The 19,011-nt window shown below is 44.2% G+C and overlaps 2 protein-coding genes across 4 annotated transcripts in view; one reads left to right on the forward strand and one right to left on the reverse strand.

Annotated features, from left to right (window-relative positions):
• Positions 1-19,011, reverse strand: part of LOC124171394 (nicolin-1-like) — a 93,160-nt gene that overhangs the window by 18,251 nt on the left and 55,898 nt on the right. The window lies entirely within an intron of this gene.
• On the forward strand, positions 10,643-12,462 carry LOC124171396. 2 transcript variants are annotated; one of them, XR_006867701.1, is made up of 2 exons: positions 10,643-11,617; positions 12,077-12,462. XR_006867701.1 is itself a non-coding variant. In XM_046550569.1 (2 exons), the coding sequence occupies exons 1-2, from the start codon at positions 10,866-10,868 to the stop codon at positions 12,114-12,116; spliced, it is 606 nt and encodes a 201-aa protein (XP_046406525.1). In that variant the 5' UTR covers positions 10,643-10,865; the 3' UTR covers positions 12,117-12,462. The 2 variants fall into 2 exon arrangements, 1 of the variants encoding a protein (XP_046406525.1); XM_046550569.1 differs by having other exon boundaries at positions 10,643-11,431.

Below are 19,011 nucleotides of genomic sequence, written 5' to 3' on the forward strand. Positions count from 1 at the left end.
CGCATTTAGCCATGATGCCGGGCCCCGCTATGACACAGTCTTACGGGGCAACGACCAATTTTTGCTTTTAACTCATTAAATAATGCTTTTAGGCATTTTCCGCGAAAAGTACGATGAAAATAAATGGTAATACATGCCCAAAGAATAAATTTATGCTGGATCAGAGCCCTTGTGACCTGCAGGAAGACAATAATCAACGGACAATGAGGTGTTTAGTCAAGCATAATTGACTCAATATTACTAGCAAAACAATGGCTGGCAATTCGAAAATTGCATTAATTTCAACTTTGTGAATCTTAATCCGGAAATTAAAGATCGATTGAATATGTTGCCATGCATCCGTCGTTTCTTCTACGAACATAGTAGTCACCATTGAACTCGTCATGAACTGCTCCTGTACGAAAGAAATATTGACCAAACCCGAAGTTAAAATAATTTTTACGACATTACGCAGAAATAACTCACGACTTTGTTTCATATAATGCCATTTTCACTGTCAAAACCCCCGAAAAAGAGCGGTGCTACCTCTCGTAATGCAAGTTAGTGCACTACGAGTACGTACGTCCGCAGTTGACCATGCTCAGCTAAGATTGACGGACGAAAGATTACCAAATCACTATGTTTTCGATACAAATTAATATATTTTTACTACCCAAGCCCCTGGAAAATACCTATACTACATCAAGTAATGCCCCTTTGCACGCGAGTGAACTCGTCTGAGTCCGTGCCTCTAAATTTAACTTGACGAAAAGGTCGACATATTATGATTTTCAAAGAAAAATAAAAATTCATTTAAAGGGCAAATTACAAAAAGATTAATTCACGACACAAAAAATTTTCACATTGTTCAAGTACAAGATTCAACTTTGGCAGATCAACAGCAAATGTGTAAACAAATGTGTAAATAAATGTGTAAACAAATGTGTATACACAATGCATGGGTGAGGCCATAAATGCAAAACCGAAATGCAAACAGATAAGGCGATTGCAATTCATAATTTTTCCAGTGAGCAACTGCCACTCTTCATGATTCATCACAGGAAAGTAAATGTTGAAAGGTTTTCGGAAATGGCTTAATAAAAGGACCAGCAAACTTCTAAGGATATCCTGAAGAAAGTAGAAAAGAAGGCTGCGAAAGTGAATAGGTATAAATTGTGACGAAAAGCCTCGTCACGGCGCATTCTGCGTCCATCTCTTCTCCCCGATTCATATTGGCGCGCGGCAACAGCGGGTGATGAGCGACCTTCTATTCTTTTTCCTATGTTGTCTGCTAGAATTTAGCATGTCTCTTGTTTTGTAAAGGGTATATAAGGCCCGGTATTGTGGGATGTGGGGTTGGTTGGATTCCTGAGAAAGCGGCAGTCGTTCCGCTAGAGAAGACGGAGGTCAGCTGTGACAGTGCCAAGGTGGGGCGACAAGACGGGGCTGCGTCAGACGAGGGCTACGGCAATTTCGGAGGTCGGGCAACGCGACCAGGGGAAGGGCGTGCGGAGAGAGAAGCGTGGAGTACAGCGAGACACGAGAAAAGTGTCCTTGCTTTTTCGTCAGGACATCACGACATCGTCCAAGGATTTGCGGGAGGTGGTTCCCCGCGATCGACGCATCGTGACCCGGCGGCCAGGATTCGGACCCGCCGTCTTTGACACTTAAGTACTCTAAACCCTCTCCCGGGACGGGGAAATAATCCCGATCCCTCCCCCGCTCCAGCCAGCCCACGCGCCCTGTACGAAGAAAGTCCCCCAGTGTGCACGTGTGTCATCCTAATACTCATGTGGCTTCTGACACAAACTCACGTCTCTCTTTCTCGGTCTAAAGACCATTTTTAATTGTATCACGATTCTCCCGTTCTCGTCATCCCTTCTGGTTGACGTCAGACTCATTTTTGATTGAACAGAACGTGGAGCATGTAACATTTGATAGTAGAACGACGAACATTACTCATAATTGCCTTTGAAGTGCAGCAAGATTTCGAGTGCCCGTGTCATAGCAATCTCTGAGAGTATAGTGTTATTTTTGTCCATTTTTGTTCATTTACCCCAATAATCATCTCATCCCTCATTTATTAGATATAAGATTTCTCTTTCTTTTTGTGTATGGCATATTTGCTTCATTTTTATTTCTGCAAGTGTATCATTGATGTCTCGCCCAATTCAGCATCACTATTCCATCCCTCATTAGCGTTTAAGGACAAGTGTTCGTTTATTTTTCTCTAATAAATTTTTGTATGACAGTCATTCGCTGTGTACGAGGTCATTCATCCCCTTGCTGTGCCATTGTGTTTAATGCCGCGAGTTCCCATCGTGACCGCGAGCCCCAGAACCTACGAAAAATTAAGAACTCGGATAATAATCTCAGTTCGACGGTGCATGGCTCACGGGAGCGTTCCGTCACATCTGGCGCCCGACAACGCGGGGCTCGATCAGGGGAGAACTTGCCATTTAATTTTAATGTTCGTTTTTGATGCCACGAGGTTGGCACGTTTTGATCAAACGGCGTGTTGGGCGCGAACCGTCACATCTGGCGGCCAAGAACGCGCAGCTCGATCACGAGAAAACTTTCCATTTAATTTTAATGTTTGTTTTCGATGCCACTGTATTGGCACATTTTGATCATTCGGCGCTCGCGTCAGCTATTAGTGCATTTCACCCATATGAATGCGCGTGACCACGAGCCAACTCGTGATTATTATGTAATTGGGTTCAGGTTAGTCGACCATTTGTTAGTTATAGTGTCACGCCTTTGGCAATCCATTCTCAAGTTTGAATCCGATTGTGTGTTTTTCTTGTACCATTGCGTTGTCGGTTTTCTTTTCTATTTTTTTGGTGTTTGTGGCCGATGAATGGTGGTCTACGGGTCGTTGGGGTATCCCTTTGTTTTATTCCTGTTGTTTAAGGGGATCCAATTATGAATACGTCCGACGATAAGGCACCCGCGTTTACCGTGTATCGGGAGGTCGCGAACGAAGTAGACGACTCCGACGACAAGAGCGCGAATTCGGGAACCGATGATTTAACTGACACATTCCGGGGAATGCTGTTAGACACGCCGGGTTCCGGCGTGAATGGGCAAAGTAAAACACAGCGTGAAGGTGACAAGGGGGGCGAAGCCAGCCGAACCGAATCGAGTCACGATTCTAATGATGATTATGTGTCTAATAAAACAATCTTATTGATGTTACAGAGCATGCGCTCTGAGATTAACGCTCGTAACGAGAGCATGAGCGCTCAGATTAACGCTAATAATGAAGCCATACAGAGCATGCGCTCTGAGATGAGTACAAATAATGAAGCCATACAGAGCATGCGCTCTGAGATGAGTACAAATAATGAAGCCATACAGAGCATGCGCTCTGAGATGAGTACAAATAATGAAGCATTGCGTCAGGAAATTAATGATAGTCTAAGGCAGGAAATGTCTTTAATTAAAGATAAACTAAGCAATGTTGAAACCCACTGTCTAGAGAAGGTGAATGAGATCGCGAAAAAAGTACGTGGTGAATGTCTGAGGGAGATTGATTCACAAGTCGGAAACCTTAAGGTCCGCACGGAGGTTGTAGAACGCTCTTATAACGACCTTCAAAACCTAAAAAAGCACGAGGAAAATGCCGTCGAAATATGCGAACGCAGGGTAAAATCGCTCGAAGCGGAATTTGAGGCATTGAAGGATAGCGGCACGCCAGTAGCAACGGCGACGTTATCAAGTGAGTCATTGACGAAGCCCGTGTTCTCCGCTCGAGACGCCGATCACCCGATAGCGTTTTTAAAAGAAGTAGAAAATTGTCTCTCGATGATTACCGTTCCGGAAACGATGAAATCAAAAATGATTTTTACTGAAGATTCGGAAATCGGGAGGGAAAATTTAATTTTGTTTGCCACCCGCCAGTTAAAAAAGGCTGGGTTAAAAAGAAAGCGTAGTCAAGACAAGACCCATTCTAATTTTCATGTCAGGGATTTAGTCTTGTTAACAACACCTAAGGTGTCTGATACCCAGCTTGGGTTGTTTCATAAGTTTTTTCATTTGCTCTCGGGTCTATTTAGAATCTCAAGTTTAGTTTTAGTTTGTTGCTCGCCCATCTGGCTTATTCTTTCCGCGATATGCATGGATTCATCTCTTTCGTTTGGACACATCATTTTCATTCACCCCTTAGGAAAGAGATGCACCCATGCAGGGGGGCGATGTGACGAAAAGCCTCGTCACGGCGCATTCTGCGTCCATCTCTTCTCCCCGATTCATATTGGCGCGCGGCAACAGCGGGTGATGAGCGACCTTCTTTTCTTTTTCCTATGTTGTCTGCTAGAATTTAGCATGTCTCTTGTTTTGTAAAGGGTATATAAGGCCCGGTATTGTGGGATGTGGGGTTGGTTGGATTCCTGAGAAAGCGGCAGTCGTTCCGCTAGAGAAGACGGAGGTCAGCTGTGACAGTGCCAAGGTGGGGCGACAAGACGGGGCTGCGTCAGACGAGGGCTACGGCAATTTCGGAGGTCGGGCAACGCGACCAGGGGAAGGGCGTGCGGAGAGAGAAGCGTGGAGTACAGCGAGACACGAGAAAAGTGTCCTTGCTTTTTCGTCAGGACATCACGACATCGTCCAAGGATTTGCGGGAGGTGGTTCCCCGCGATCGACGCATCGTGACCCGGCGGCCAGGATTCGGACCCGCCGTCTTTGACACTTAAGTACTCTAAACCCTCTCCCGGGACGGGGAAATAATCCCGATCCCTCCCCCGCTCCAGCCAGCCCACGCGCCCTGTACGAAGAAAGTCCCCCAGTGTGCACGTGTGTCATCCTAATACTCATGTGGCTTCTGACACAAACTCACGTCTCTCTTTCTCGGTCTAAAGACCATTTTTAATTGTATCACGATTCTCCCGTTCTCGTCATCCCTTCTGGTTGACGTCAGACTCATTTTTGATTGAACAGAACGTGGAGCATGTAACATTTGATAGTAGAACGACGAACATTACTCATAATTGCCTTTGAAGTGCAGCAAGATTTCGAGTGCCCGTGTCATAGCAATCTCTGAGAGTATAGTGTTATTTTTGTCCATTTTTGTTCATTTACCCCAATAATCATCTCATCCCTCATTTATTAGATATAAGATTTCTCTTTCTTTTTGTGTATGGCATATTTGCTTCATTTTTATTTCTGCAAGTGTATCATTGATGTCTCGCCCAATTCAGCATCACTATTCCATCCCTCATTAGCGTTTAAGGACAAGTGTTCGTTTATTTTTCTCTAATAAATTTTTGTATGACAGTCATTCGCTGTGTACGAGGTCATTCATCCCCTTGCTGTGCCATTGTGTTTAATGCCGCGAGTTCCCATCTTGACCGCGAGCCCCAGAACCTACGAAAAATTAAGAACTCGGATAATAATCTCAGTTCGACGGTGCATGGCTCACGGGAGCGTTCCGTCACAAAATGAAAAAATTTCCTCTACAATAAGCATTATTTTTATGAATACACCAATTCCAAAAAATATTACTATAGATAATCTTTTTAAATTAAGGTACTAAAAATAATTACCCCTTTCTGCCCCGTAAAATTTGACATATGCAGATAATAACAATCAAATAATGTAATTAAGAGTGTCCGGTGATACCTTAAGGTAATTACAAAGGGCAGAAGCTGGACTTATGAGAAAATTGACATTGTTAACTGCCCGCATCATCTTTGTAACAATGGGCACCCCAAACACGAGCACGTTGTAGGTAACAAATTCAATATGTATCAGGTGTAGCGAACATCTCATGCAATATTGCATTTTTTTAAATATTTTATTCTATATTTTACTCACCGGTGGAAAGTAAGACCTGTTTTCCTTCTTTCCGTACGATTAACTCACCCGGAAGCCGAGCAGCAAACCATCTGCGAATGCAAAGTTTAAATAGCATATATCTGCCAAACGGAATGTTTCCGGATGTAGATAATAGTATGCATAAAAATAAACACACTAATAAATATTTATGTGTAAGAGACAGAAACAGCAGAGTCACTTCCGTTCCCACCCTTTTCACGCCTCAACCCATCACCTACACTCTCTTTCATATTCCTTCCCAAGTTTCTGCCTTTGCGAAGGGTCGGATCGCTTTACCTCCGCGTATCCAGTGGCTACTCCAACCTCCCGTGGGAAACTGCAGAGCTTGGTGAAAGAAACACGATGGCTGAGGAGGGAGAAGGAGGAGGAGGGGAGGTCAGCGAAGGCGGGCTGTGGAGACGCGGTCGTGAGTAGTCGGACGCGTGGTGGCGTAATGTAAACGAGTACAACAATAAAATCATCTCTCCGTAGTGTATGAGTTTCCTTTCAAAAATCCCTGCCAATTGATCGGCGGCACCCCTTAGAGCATCGGGGGTCTTACACTGGTGTCAAGAAGTGGGATAATTGGCATATTTTTGGAAGGACTCATTGATTACGATGGCGGCGAGAGTGAGCCTGGGAGGCCAGGAGATGGATTTGCAGCAGGCCATCACAGAGATGAGCAAGAAATTACGCGAGCTCGAAGCGGATAACGAGAGACTTAGGCGGACGGGGACAGCTGCTGGGGAGGAAGGCGGGCGGAAAAACTTCGGCTTGCTTTCGGCGACTGAAGCGTTCTCGGGAAGACCGGAAGAGTCCGTAACGGCCTTTTTAGACAAAGTGGAACGCGCAGCCGATTTGGGGGGCCTCTCTGACGCCGACAAACTGAATGCAACGATCCTGAAGTTGAACGGGGAAGCGGCCGAATTTTATCATAGCAAGGAAGAGTGCCGAGGGGCCGCGACGTTCGAGGAACTAAAAGCGCAGCTCTTGCAGCGGTACCGAACGAAACGGAGTACCCGTTTTTTTCGGGAGCTGTTAGCCAACATAAGAAGGGGCGCTGGAGAAGACTTGGAAGCCTTCGCAGACAGGGTGCGAAAAATCAACAGCCAGACGTATGACGTGGCCGGGCCCGCGGAGCATGCCGCCGCGACGCGCTATGAGGCAGATCAGCGCGCCCTTGACGCCTTCCTTAATGGTCTCTCAGGGGAAGTGGGCAGACAGTGCCGGCTGACGTCGCCTCAAAATTTTGACAAGGCGGTCGAGGCCGCCATTAGGATCGAGGAGGTGGAGAGGCGCCCCTTGAGAGAGGAGCCTGCGAGCCGCCATGTCTTCCGGGCTCCAAGGGAAGGTAAATGCTTTAACTGTGGCGAGATGGGGCACATGGCGAGGGAGTGCCGAAATCGGAGGCGCTGCTTCAACTGTGGAGGTGAGGGCCACATCGCCCGGGAATGCAGACGGAGGCAGCAGACTACGGAGTTAAACGACGGCGGGGCCGGCAACGCCGCCAATTCCGGCCCCTACTAGATGTCTTCCTTCCGAGGGTGGAGAAAAGAGGCGGACCTATGGATTTGGTGGCGGTGGTGAGCATCGGGGGAAGAAGGGCCAGGTTCCTGTGTGACACCGGCGCTCAGGTATCCCTCGTGTGCAGTGATGTGTGTGGGAATGAGGGTATTAAACGGTCCCCTTATCGCGTGAGGGGCATTACTGGTGATGTGGTGAAAAGTTTTGGGGAAAAGGTTATTGAATTTTTTGTAAACGGTGTTCAATATAAGTGTTGCATGCAAGTTGTGAGTGAACTAGGGGATTACGAGGGGATATTAGGTTTAGATTTCCTAGAAAAGTTAGGTTGCTGTATAAACATTAAACAGGGAACACTCTCCGTAGGGAATGAGACCTGGGGTTTGAGGGGCAACCACGGGGAACAAGCGAATGTAGGAATAATGAAAGAAATCCGAAAGCGGAGTGACACGGGGTTTTTAATCCGGTCAATAGAGACAGAAATATTGCCGGGTAGATGTGAAAAACTAATTAGTGTCAATGTACCTGACCTACAAATCCCTATCGGCGCTGATATCCTTATCGAACCAAACTTTGAGGATCTGGAGGGCTGTGTAGTGGCTAGAAGCATGTCAAGAGTGAATGAAAACCGTGAAGTAATTGTTCAAGTAGCTAACTTCAACGAAGGAGAGGTAACGCTAAGGAAGGGAACGATTTTAGCTTCCGCTACACAATGGGAAGATAGAGGGGCGGAAGAGGAAGCTGATTGGGGTCCGCGAGTGCATGCGGTGCGGCGTTGCGAGGGCGAAGTCTGTTTTGCGGATAAACTTGTGCATTTAAACTGCGGGGAACGTGACGCTCTATTGCCAATTCTTGAGGAATATAAGGATCTGTTTGCCGGTAAGGGTCTTCCACCGCCGACAAAATTGGTGACACATCATATTCCAACGTCTAGCGAAAGGCCAATCTATAGGAAGGCATACCGCACGCCATTCCACCAGAAGGAAATAGTCGATAGGCTAGTGAGGGAGCAGTTAGAGGCGGGTGTCATAGTGCCTAGTACCAGCCCCTGGGCCGCCCCAATTGTTGTTGTCCCTAAGAAATCGACTGATGGGAAAGATTCGTATAGGTTTTGCGTAGATTACAGGGCATTAAACGCCATTACGACTCATGATGTTTATCCCCTGCCGAATATAGTCGAGACCTTGGACTATTTAGGGAATTGCCGATACTTTACTACGATGGACTTAACAAGCGGTTACCATCAAATTCCCATGGACAGAGAGTCACAACCAAAAACGGCATTTAATACGGAGAGCGGGCATTGGGAATATACGCGAATGCCGTTTGGGCTACGCAATGCCCCCGCCAGTTTCCAGCGGCTTATGGACAGCGTTCTGCGCGGGCTGAAACCGGCGCATTGTCTCGTCTATTTAGATGACGTGGTAGTGTTTAGCTCCACAATTGAAGAACATGCAGAACGACTGAGGGGCGTTTTGGAGAGACTGAGAATCGCAGGTTTGACTCTGAAATTTGATAAATGCCACTTTGCCCACGACAAGGTGAATTACTTGGGTCATGTGATAACGAAGGACGGAGTTTTTCCCGATCCATCGAAGCTTTCGGCAGTAAATGAATATCCCACGCCCAGTTGCACGAAGGAACTACAGTCCTTCCTAGGTTTAGCCAATTACTACCGGAGGTTCGTGAAGGACTATGCCAGTATAGCAAAGCCCCTGACGAGACTGCTGAAAAAGGGGGCAACTTTTAGCTGGTCAGACGATTGCGAAGTGGCGATGAGGGAGCTTAAGTCAGCGCTTACTAAAAGCCCTATTCTAGCGTACCCAGATTTCAGAAAAACTTTCATCCTTTCTACGGATGCCTCAAATTATGCCTTAGGCGCGGTTCTATCGCAGGAGATAAACGGAGAAGAGCATCCCGTCGCTTATGCCTCTAGACAATTGAACAGCGCCGAAACAAATTACTCAGCCACGGAGAAGGAACTCCTTGGGGCCGTATGGGCTACGGGACATTTCAGATGTTATTTATTTGGTCGAAAATTTAAAATCATTACAGACCACGCGGCCCTCAAATGGCTATTGAGTCTTAAGGATCCTAACAGCCGCTTGGTAAGGTGGACGTTGAAATTGAGCGAGTTCGACTATGAAATTATACACAAACCAGGGAAGCTTCATTCAAACGCCGACGCACTCAGTCGGAAGGTACGAACGGTTGAACGAGGGCTATGTGACGAAATAATTGACTATCAGAACGACGACGCCGAATGCAAACGGTTGCGAACGCAGATAGGATTCTTTGTGAAAGGGGGCGTTCTCTATAAGAAAACCAAAGATGGTGAGAAAATAGTGGCCCCCGAGAAATTGAGGAAAGATATAATTAAAAACTTCCATGATCATCCATTGTCGGGGCATCTAGGGATCCGGCCTACACTCGAGAGAGTGCGGGCATCATATTGGTGGCGAAATTTAGCGAAGGACATTAAAGAAGCTCTTAGAGACTGCGTCGCATGCCACCGTCGAAGCCCTTACGGGAGAACAAGGGCACCCATTCAGGAATTACCCTCTTCCGATAGACCATTCGATTTCGTTTCTTTGGACACCGTCGGGCCCCTTCCATGTAGTGAGTATGGTAACAAATACATTCTATCTATTATTGATAATTTTTCCCGTTACCTAGAAATGATTCCTTTACCGGACCAAAAGGCGGAGACGATCGCCTCGGCATTCGTGAGAAGGTGGATTCTAAGGTTTGGGGTACCGGTCAAGGTTCTCACGGATCAGGGTGCAAACTATATGTCCGATTTCTTTAAAAAGGTGTGCGAACTAATGAAAATTTCCAGACTTCGCTCTTCTCCTTACCATCCAGAATCGAACGGGAAAGTGGAGAGGGTACATAGAACAATTGCTGGTATACTTAGCCACTACGTTAACGACAAAAACTCGGACTGGGATACGTGGGTCCCGTACGCTGTCCTCTGCTACAATACAAAAATTCATCGCAGTACAGGCTTCTCGCCTCATGAAATCGTTTTCGGGCACGTCATGCGATCTCCCTTCGAGTACTTTGAACCGACATTGGGACAGTTTGACAATAAGTATCTTCAGGGATTGAAAGAGAAATTGGAGACATTACGGAGTAGATGTAAGATCAATGACGCGCGCGCTCGCCGAGAGAGGGCGGCGGTTTTTAACAGGGGGACGAAGGACGTGGCATATGAGTGTGGTCAATACGTCTACCTGAGTGACCCGTGCACGAAGACAGGCGGAGCGAAAAAATTCCATTACCCGTGGAAAGGGCCCTACCTAGTGACGGAAGTGATTCCCCCGTGCAACGTGCGAATTGAACTCCCCTACAGATCTCTTTTGGTGCACAAAAATCGCTTAAAGTTGCATTTAGGTAATTTGCCAACTCTAGGTTTTCCCCCGTGTGGAGAACGTCGTCGAGGAAGACCACGGAAACACCCCCCCACCAAATCAGCGGAAATTGTGCGTGGCCCAGAAAGCCCAATAGGAGACACTCCCTTTTCCCATATTCCCCCTCGCCCTGGTGTCATGTCCCCCCGATCCCATATATTGGCCGAGTCGGAGGACGAAGAACGGTGGGAGGAAATGAGTCAGGTGTCGACATCGTCATCGGAGGGCGGAGAGAGGCAGGAAGCGGCGATCCAAGAGCCCGGATCGCCAATAGCCGAGAGAGAACGAGCAGAAGAGGCCTCTACGCCGGAGAGCACGGAGGAGCAGAGATACCCGTCGACGACCGAGTCGCAAGCAGCTGCCCGGCAAAGGAGCCCTTATCTCCTGAGGCCCCGACCTACCCCTACGCCTCCAGAGCCGTTGGGTGTACGAGAGGGCACTCCCCGTAGAACCCCAGCGAGCTGCCTACCCAGCGAGAGCAGTACTCTAAGAGAGTACGCACATTCCAGTGAAGGCCGTGAAGAAGACGATAGTGCCCTTGCTTCTCCCATTTCCACACCCCGTACGCCAGCACATACCGCGGAAGGCCGCGGAGACAGCAGGAGTAGCGACGCAGATGACAACATCCTTATCTCTCCAACCCATCCCGCCCGCTCTCCCTATCTTTTGAGGTCGCAAACCGGACCGTCCTCAGAAGGGAAGACGTAAGTGTTAGTGCTTCGGCAGAGAGAATTGTAAGAGAAGAGAAAGCGTAGAGTTCGCATTAGAGCGTAGAGAGAAGAGAAAGAGTAGAGCTGTTTGTTGATATCGTGTGTTGTTATCGTGTGTTTGTTAAGTGGGGCCGCTGTGTACTTTTTTGAACAGCTGGCCGAGAAAGTCATTTAAGATTTGTGAGTAAATTATGTCTTTTCGTGGAACGAACAGTTTTTTTTATAGTATGTTACGGAATTTTGAGTTTTCAATATAATCTACTGGTTGTAATTTTTATGGAGCTGAGTATGTTAAAAAGTGAAAAACTCTGGTTATGAGATGAATTCTAATTAGTGGGAGAGAATCAGGATATTTTTATGCTTCTGATTATGTTTGGGTAGAATTTCAATGAATGAACATTAACGAATGGATGCATTTGCAATGCAGTGTTTGTCAATTTTACGTATAAAACCTTATTTCTCTTTCTCTCTTTGTATTTGCTATTTTAGTGTTTTGCTGGAGGATTTTGTTTTGACTAATTAGTGCCTTGGGGACATATAATGTATTTAGCCTCTGTGTCATCACCGAGTCCACCCATTCCAAGGCTCCTTGTATTTTATTCTTTGTGTTCTCCATTTCCATGTACGGATTTTTCACAGGATTCAATGGGTGAAGCAGACGAGGCCTATAATCAATTAGATTAAAGGCAGTTTGAGGGGAAAGTGATGTAAGAGACAGAAACAGAAGAGTCACTTCCGTTCCCACCCTTTTCACGCCTCAACCCATCACCTACACTCTCTTCCATATTCCTTCCCAAGTTTCTGCCTTTGCGAAGGGTCGGATCGCTTTACCTCCGCGTATCCAGTGGCTACTCCAACCTCCCGTGGGAAACTGCAGAGCTTGGTGAAAGAAACACGATGGCTGAGGAGGGAGAAGGAGGAGGAGGGGAGGTCAGCGAAGGCGGGCTGTGGAGACGCGGTCGTGAGTAGTCGGACGCGTGGTGGCGTAATGTAAACGAGTACAACAATAAAATCATCTCTCCGTAGTGTATGAGTTTCCTTTCAAAAATCCCTGCCAATTGATCGGCGGCACCCCTTAGAGCATCGGGGGTCTTACATATGTACCTTTATATGACCTCTGTAGCCACTGGTTTCAGAAAAAAACAATATTTTCTTAACGTGTAAGCTTACTGCAAATTGACGAAGCGGGGCTCTGCATGATGGCTAAATGCGCAAAAGTACCGTTATGCCTGGTTATGCCTGGCTTCACCTCAGAGCGCTTATGCCCCCTCCAGATACCTCTATGTGCAGAACAGCTGCAGCAGCGCCGTTCAGTTGCTGCGGCAGCGCTGCAACAACCGTCTTGCAGCGCTGTAGAAATGCATTTGCAACGCTACACCAGCGGCGCTGCGGCGCCCGTATTTCGCTTTAATTGCGTACTGAATCAAGCTTATTCTTGCCGATTACTACCCGGTGGTCTATCCCCAAAAGCAATTCCATCAATCATGTGCAGGTCTGAATTATCATCGCTGCTATGCTCGTAGATATGTCTACTAGTCCGGGCACTAGTCAGCCTGGCAGGTGAATGAAGAAATAGCTATTGGGCATAAGCTATGAAAGAGTACTGAAATAAATTATTAGGTCTTGATCGAATAACCCAGTTCAATCAAGACCTAATAATTTATTTCAGTACTCTTTCATAGCTTATGCCCAATAGCTATTTCTTCATTCACCTGCCAGGCTGACTAGTGCCCGAACTCATAGACATATCAACGACCATAGCAGCGATGATAATTCAGACCTGCACATGAATGATGGAATTGCTTTTGGGGATTTACGCTGAAACCATACCATCAATGAAAAGGTCCGGAATAACCTGCATAACTATGACAACAGGGTAGTAAAACAAAACGAAATTACCTTGGCAAGAAGTTTGGCACACAGGGTAGAATTCTATGACGGTCATAAACTAGAAAGTAAAATTTCCATAGACTTTCACTCTAGGTTGACCATCAGTACTTCACTCAACCAATACAGCATTAGTTCTCAAATCTCGAAACAAAAAAAAGAATGCAAAATTAATAACTGGTAACCACTCCGTACAAAGAGTACAAAAATCCTCAGAAGAACTAAGCATACCTTAAACACAGATACTTACTCCCCATTCGTTATATAGCATTATCCTTACAGCAGCATGAGTTTATGGTAGAGGAATAAAATCGCAAAAAATTCAAAATATGCTTAAAAAAATTTATTTCCAATGGATCCTTTTATTTGCATTCCAAAAAGTCACAGGACAAAGAGACAGTATGCAAGGCCAGATTTCAATAGCAATTAATGGCATTGGAAGTTTCTCTGCCCTCTCCTCAGAATATAAATTTGAAAATTAGAGAATAAACAAAATTCATGTTAAGTAATTAATGCTTGATATGTCAGCAGAAGCAATGCAACGAAAAATCATCAAATGCAAAGGCAACAAACACAGTACTCAATATAGAATAAGAATGCATCACAATTTCTAGTTACAGAACAAAATGACAGTACCCAAGGGCAGAATTGCATGGCATATAATACGCAGCGGAAGTTTTTATACTCTTTCCTCGAAATACAAAACTGAAAATTAGAGAATAAACAGTGGTCGTTTAAAGTAATTGTGCTAGACACATCAGATAAAGCAAGAGCAATTCAATGAAAAATAAAAGCATATTCACTACAATGTAACAATATACACAATCGCTGTCAACAACGGATCTCCTTATCCTGGTGCAATTGCTGGTACCACTCTCCTATCTTTTTATTTATTTTACCAAAACCGACATGAACCAGCGTAGGCTTCTTATCAGCATCTGAGGAAATACCAAAGAACACACATAAAGCATCAACTGATACAAAAGATGCAATCAATAGGAGACCAATTGTAAAAGGAGGGAAGGAATAAATGACAAGAGTAAAAATATACCAAGCTAATAGCGTTGTAATAATTGTAATATTTATCATGATGAATCATAAGCACGCGAGAGGATTCCCACATGCACACCACACGGTCACAACAATGTTACATACGCCAGAAAGTTACACTCCTTCATTTATAAAAAGGCTAAACTTACCAAACACTCGTGAAGGCTATCTACCCTGAAGCTAGAACTTGCAAAAACATTGTCAATATTTTCTGATTAGTTCTCAGAAGGTTCAGTGAACACAGTCTTGAAGTAGGAATTCGATAAATTGGCTTTAACGAAACTGTTTGCTAATACTTATCCATCATCATATTTTAGCAATCAAACGGAAGACATTTTACATTGCTCATACTTCCCTAACACCAGACCAAAATGCTTTTGAGTTATCCGGTAACTCCTCTACAAGTGTTTTCATTTTAAAATTCGTCATTGCATTCCTGAAGGCTTCCTTAAGCTTTAAACAACTTATATTTTTTAATTGGTAACACGAGATAATTACTGGATGAATCAGTATTAACGTCTTCCATTTTAGCAGGGCATCCTCTCTGTCGCTTTAATGATTTTCTCACTCCCGCGTCAGCCCATCTCGTTAGACAATCTTTTTAGCATTTTACTAAAAAGGTTGGCTAACTAAAAACTTTTGAACTGTGACCTTTCCCTGTAACATGCGTTACAAATTTCCTATTTCACTATTAATGGAAACCTATATGATCAATATTTTAAAGCTTATATATCCAATGGTTCCGAATATAACTACGACCACGTATGTAAACAAAAACACAAACTCTTAAAATGTGTTTATATTCACCATGCAAGAATGCCAATTCAACCTAATTTCAAGGAGAATTGAATTTAAATTAACTAAAATTATACATTTTAAAAAAAGATGATAAATTCTTACCTAATAAGAATCCCCAAAGACGATCAACAGTTCCACAACGTTGGCCGCCATAGCCTCAGCAAACTTCCCAAGCACCCTGGTAAACAATCGCGTATCGCATAGCGGAGGATTGTTGCACAAACTCGCATTAGCAGCGTTCCAGCAGCGTGCTGCAGGCATGCTTTGCTCATGCACTGCAATTGCATGTTTCACCAGCGCGTTGCGAAAGAGCGCTGCACAAGCGCTGTTACCGCGCTTCATTGAAACGGAAACGAACTTGCAGCTGTGAAACCCCTGTGTAGCGCTGCTGCAGCTATTTGTGTTTACAGGGAACCGAGACCATGTGCGAGGTAAACCTTCAAGCACCACTGAACCACACCATATCGGGAACAATAGCCTGCTTAGCCACCACTTCCACCTCTCAAGAATTAAAATGTGTGGTGAACTACACATTAATCTCTAACTACGGTTTTAATGGAAGTTCGGGCGGCTCTCAATGTAAGCAAATGTGGCAACAAGTGGATGCTTCAGACAAATTCCTAGTCATGACTTCCCTTGTACCTTTTAGTTTGATTAACGGCACTACAGGTAACGACTGAAGTTTTATTTCCACTTTCTCTTGGTTAATTACATTTGTCTCTAAACTTTTGATAAAGAATTCAACTTGCATCGGAGACACTTCTCACATATAGGCTCTACAATTTTAGGTGACACTATCTGGGAAAATCCACGGCCGACGTCGACACGATTTTGTCATCCCTTCCGCTTCAGGGGAAAAAAAGAGACAAAAGAAGTTACAAAATCAGAAAGACATTACCTATATTGAAAGGCAGGTGGATGGCCTTAATGATTTCCACTCAGGAATTTACACGATCAAGTTCTGTTTACTACTGACAATGATCAACGGAAAAGTAATGCTTATATTGCTTACCTTATTTTCCTAATTTTTTCTTAATCTTAAAACCCATATAATTTATTATTCTACAGGAAAGTATAGTAATTTCGAAGTTAAGAAAAACGATAGTTTATAGTTTGCAACACACTGACGGACAGCTGAATCATGAGGTTCTAAACCTGCGGAGCAAGAGCGTCGGGTATGAATAACTTAGATGTAGAATATCGTACACCTGATATCGATAAATATTCTGTTGGTTTGTGTACGCTGCACTGCTACATACGATTTTCTGAATGCATATAGGATATGTCGTATCGATTGGAATTTAAACAGTGGCTTTGGATAATTTAAGATTTAATTTATTTTAGTTAGGAAAGGAATGCTAAGAAATTTTTCAGCTTAAATTAGTAATACAAATTAAAATAACTATTTTGAAAAAGATGTTCGGGGATTTATTCAAAAGCGTAGTTACAGGCAAGTGGAAGTTTGAAATTTCTACGCTCCACAAACAAATTCTGTGCATTCAAGAGAACTTAACTTTCCTTCACCACAGTCAAAGTAGAACAGAGGGTATGATACAAGTTTTAAAAAAGCTAGAAGTTCCCGTGGAATTGTCTACCTAAACTACCCTGTCTTCATCGTATTTGCTTCAACAACTTTCTAGTGCTTACTGTATGTGCCGAACATGAGATTGTCACGCGATCCATAATTTTTGTCAATAAACTTTAGATTATTTAGTTGCCATCAGTAACATATGTTCATGATTAGTAGTCATGTTAAGTCACTGAACACTGTATTATTAGCCATATTTTTGAACATTCTTCTCTTCTTCTCAAGAAGAAAATATTAGTTTTAATGACGCTTTTTGCAGTTCGTTATTTGTTCATTTTGCCGGCTTGAGTGGCGGTGGGGTAAAATGCTCGCCTGTCAAAGAAGAAGTCAAGGGTTCGAGTCCCGCATGGGTAAGTTTCCTTTACCTAGCGCAAGGTTGTCGCTGAATAATTTATTCACGCCATTTATGTCGATATTACAACGCCGTCGGAACGTATAAATAAAGTATGAATTTTGTAACGTAGAGCTAAAGGTGGAATAGTATTTATTCAATAAATTTGAAAGAAATAGATTAATACAAAAATACCAACCGACTCTCATAGAAGCATCGAGAAAGTAATGCAAAGCAAATTCCGGAAATGTTATGGTTTCAGTGGGCCAATTTTTGTAGCGACACAAAAATCGTTCATTTTTTCGGGAACACCCTGCCCATTTCTTAGGGAAGACCATGAGATACGTTCTGTTAGGAAATCACTGAGAAATTTCAGAGCACCTGGGTTTTGTCTTAAATTCAGCCTCAGCAATAAATAATGTAATTTGCCCTTTAAATGAATTTTTATTTTTCTTTGAAAATCATAATATGTCGACCTTTTCGTCAAGTTAAATTTAGAGGCACGGACTCAGACGAGTTCACTCGCGTGCAAAGGGGCATTACTTGATGTAGTATAGGTATTTTCCAGGGGCTTGGGTAGTAAAAATATATTAATTTGTATCGAAAACATAGTGATTTGGTAATCTTTCGTCCGTCAATCTTAGCTGAGCATGGTCAACTGCGGACGTACGTACTCGTAGTGCACTAACTTGCATTACGAGAGGTAGCACCGCTCTTTTTCGGGGGTTTTGACAGTGAAAATGGCATTATATGAAACAAAGTCGTGAGTTATTTCTGCGTAATGTCGTAAAAATTATTTTAACTTCGGGTTTGGTCAATATTTCTTTCGTACAGGAGCAGTTCATGACGAGTTCAATGGTGACTACTATGTTCGTAGAAGAAACGACGGATGCATGGCAACATATTCAATCGATCTTTAATTTCCGGATTAAGATTCACAAAGTTGAAATTAATGCAATTTTCGAATTGCCAGCCATTGTTTTGCTAGTAATATTGAGTCAATTATGCTTGACTAAACACCTCATTGTCCGTTGATTATTGTCTTCCTGCAGGTCACAAGGGCTCTGATCCAGCATAAATTTATTCTTTGGGCATGTATTACCATTTATTTTCATCGTACTTTTCGCGGAAAATGCCTAAAAGCATTATTTAATGAGTTAAAAGCAAAAATTGGTCGTTGCCCCGTAAGACTGTGTCATAGCGGGGCCCGGCATCATGGCTAAATGCGCAATTTGGCCACGCCCCCCTGGCTTCACTTCCCGCTATTGGAAAGGATAGGGCGCGCCCCCTCCAGTAACCTCTATGGTTCTGCAGCGCTACAGTGGCGCCCTAGCAACGCGTGTGGCATTCAAAAAACGGAAATTTGAAGGTTGCTGTCGCGCGTCAGCAGCGCGTGGGCACCGCCTGCAGCGCTACGGTGTAGCGCTGCTGCTGCGCTTCAGCAGCTATTTGTGTTTACAGGGTTATTTTAATTCCTTCGTTATAAGCTGCCTTTTTTTGCTAGCGCTATTCTGTCATAGCTAGGATACAATTCGTGTCCATGGCTCAGAGCTGTCCTACGGAAAGACCGATATTGACTCTTGGTTAAATCAGAGGTAATCATCAATGACAGTGCCTCTTCCACTGTCATCTCTGGGTGGACCTTTTCACTCGTCCTCCACTTTGAAAGAACTCTCTTAGCCCGAAAAGGGGTCGTAGTTGTTATTTCTGCAATAAGGTGAGCTGCTGCAGTGTCTCCCCTCTCTCTCAAACTCACAGATGCCGCGAGAGCAAGGTCAGCAGTAGTAGCAGTAGTTTTTAAAGGTTGAATTTTCTTCTGCGTGATCCAACACATGAAATGCGACATTTTTTTGGCCGCCCGGGAATGCATGGCAAATATAATATGAATTTTGTAGCATGAAGATACAGAGGGAGTTTTAT

Source organism: Ischnura elegans, chromosome X (genome assembly GCF_921293095.1).
Source record: "Ischnura elegans chromosome X, ioIscEleg1.1, whole genome shotgun sequence".
Taxonomy (NCBI): domain Eukaryota; kingdom Metazoa; phylum Arthropoda; class Insecta; order Odonata; family Coenagrionidae; genus Ischnura; species Ischnura elegans.

Coding starts and splice junctions, on each gene's coding strand:
- LOC124171396 (XM_046550569.1), top strand. CDS start 10,866: ATGTCCCCCCGATCCCATATATTGGCCGAGTCGGAGGACGAAGAACGG. Junction 11,432..12,076: donor CCGTCCTCAGAAGGGAAGAC/GTAAGTGTTAGT, acceptor GATTTTTCACAG/GATTCAATGGGTGAAGCAGA.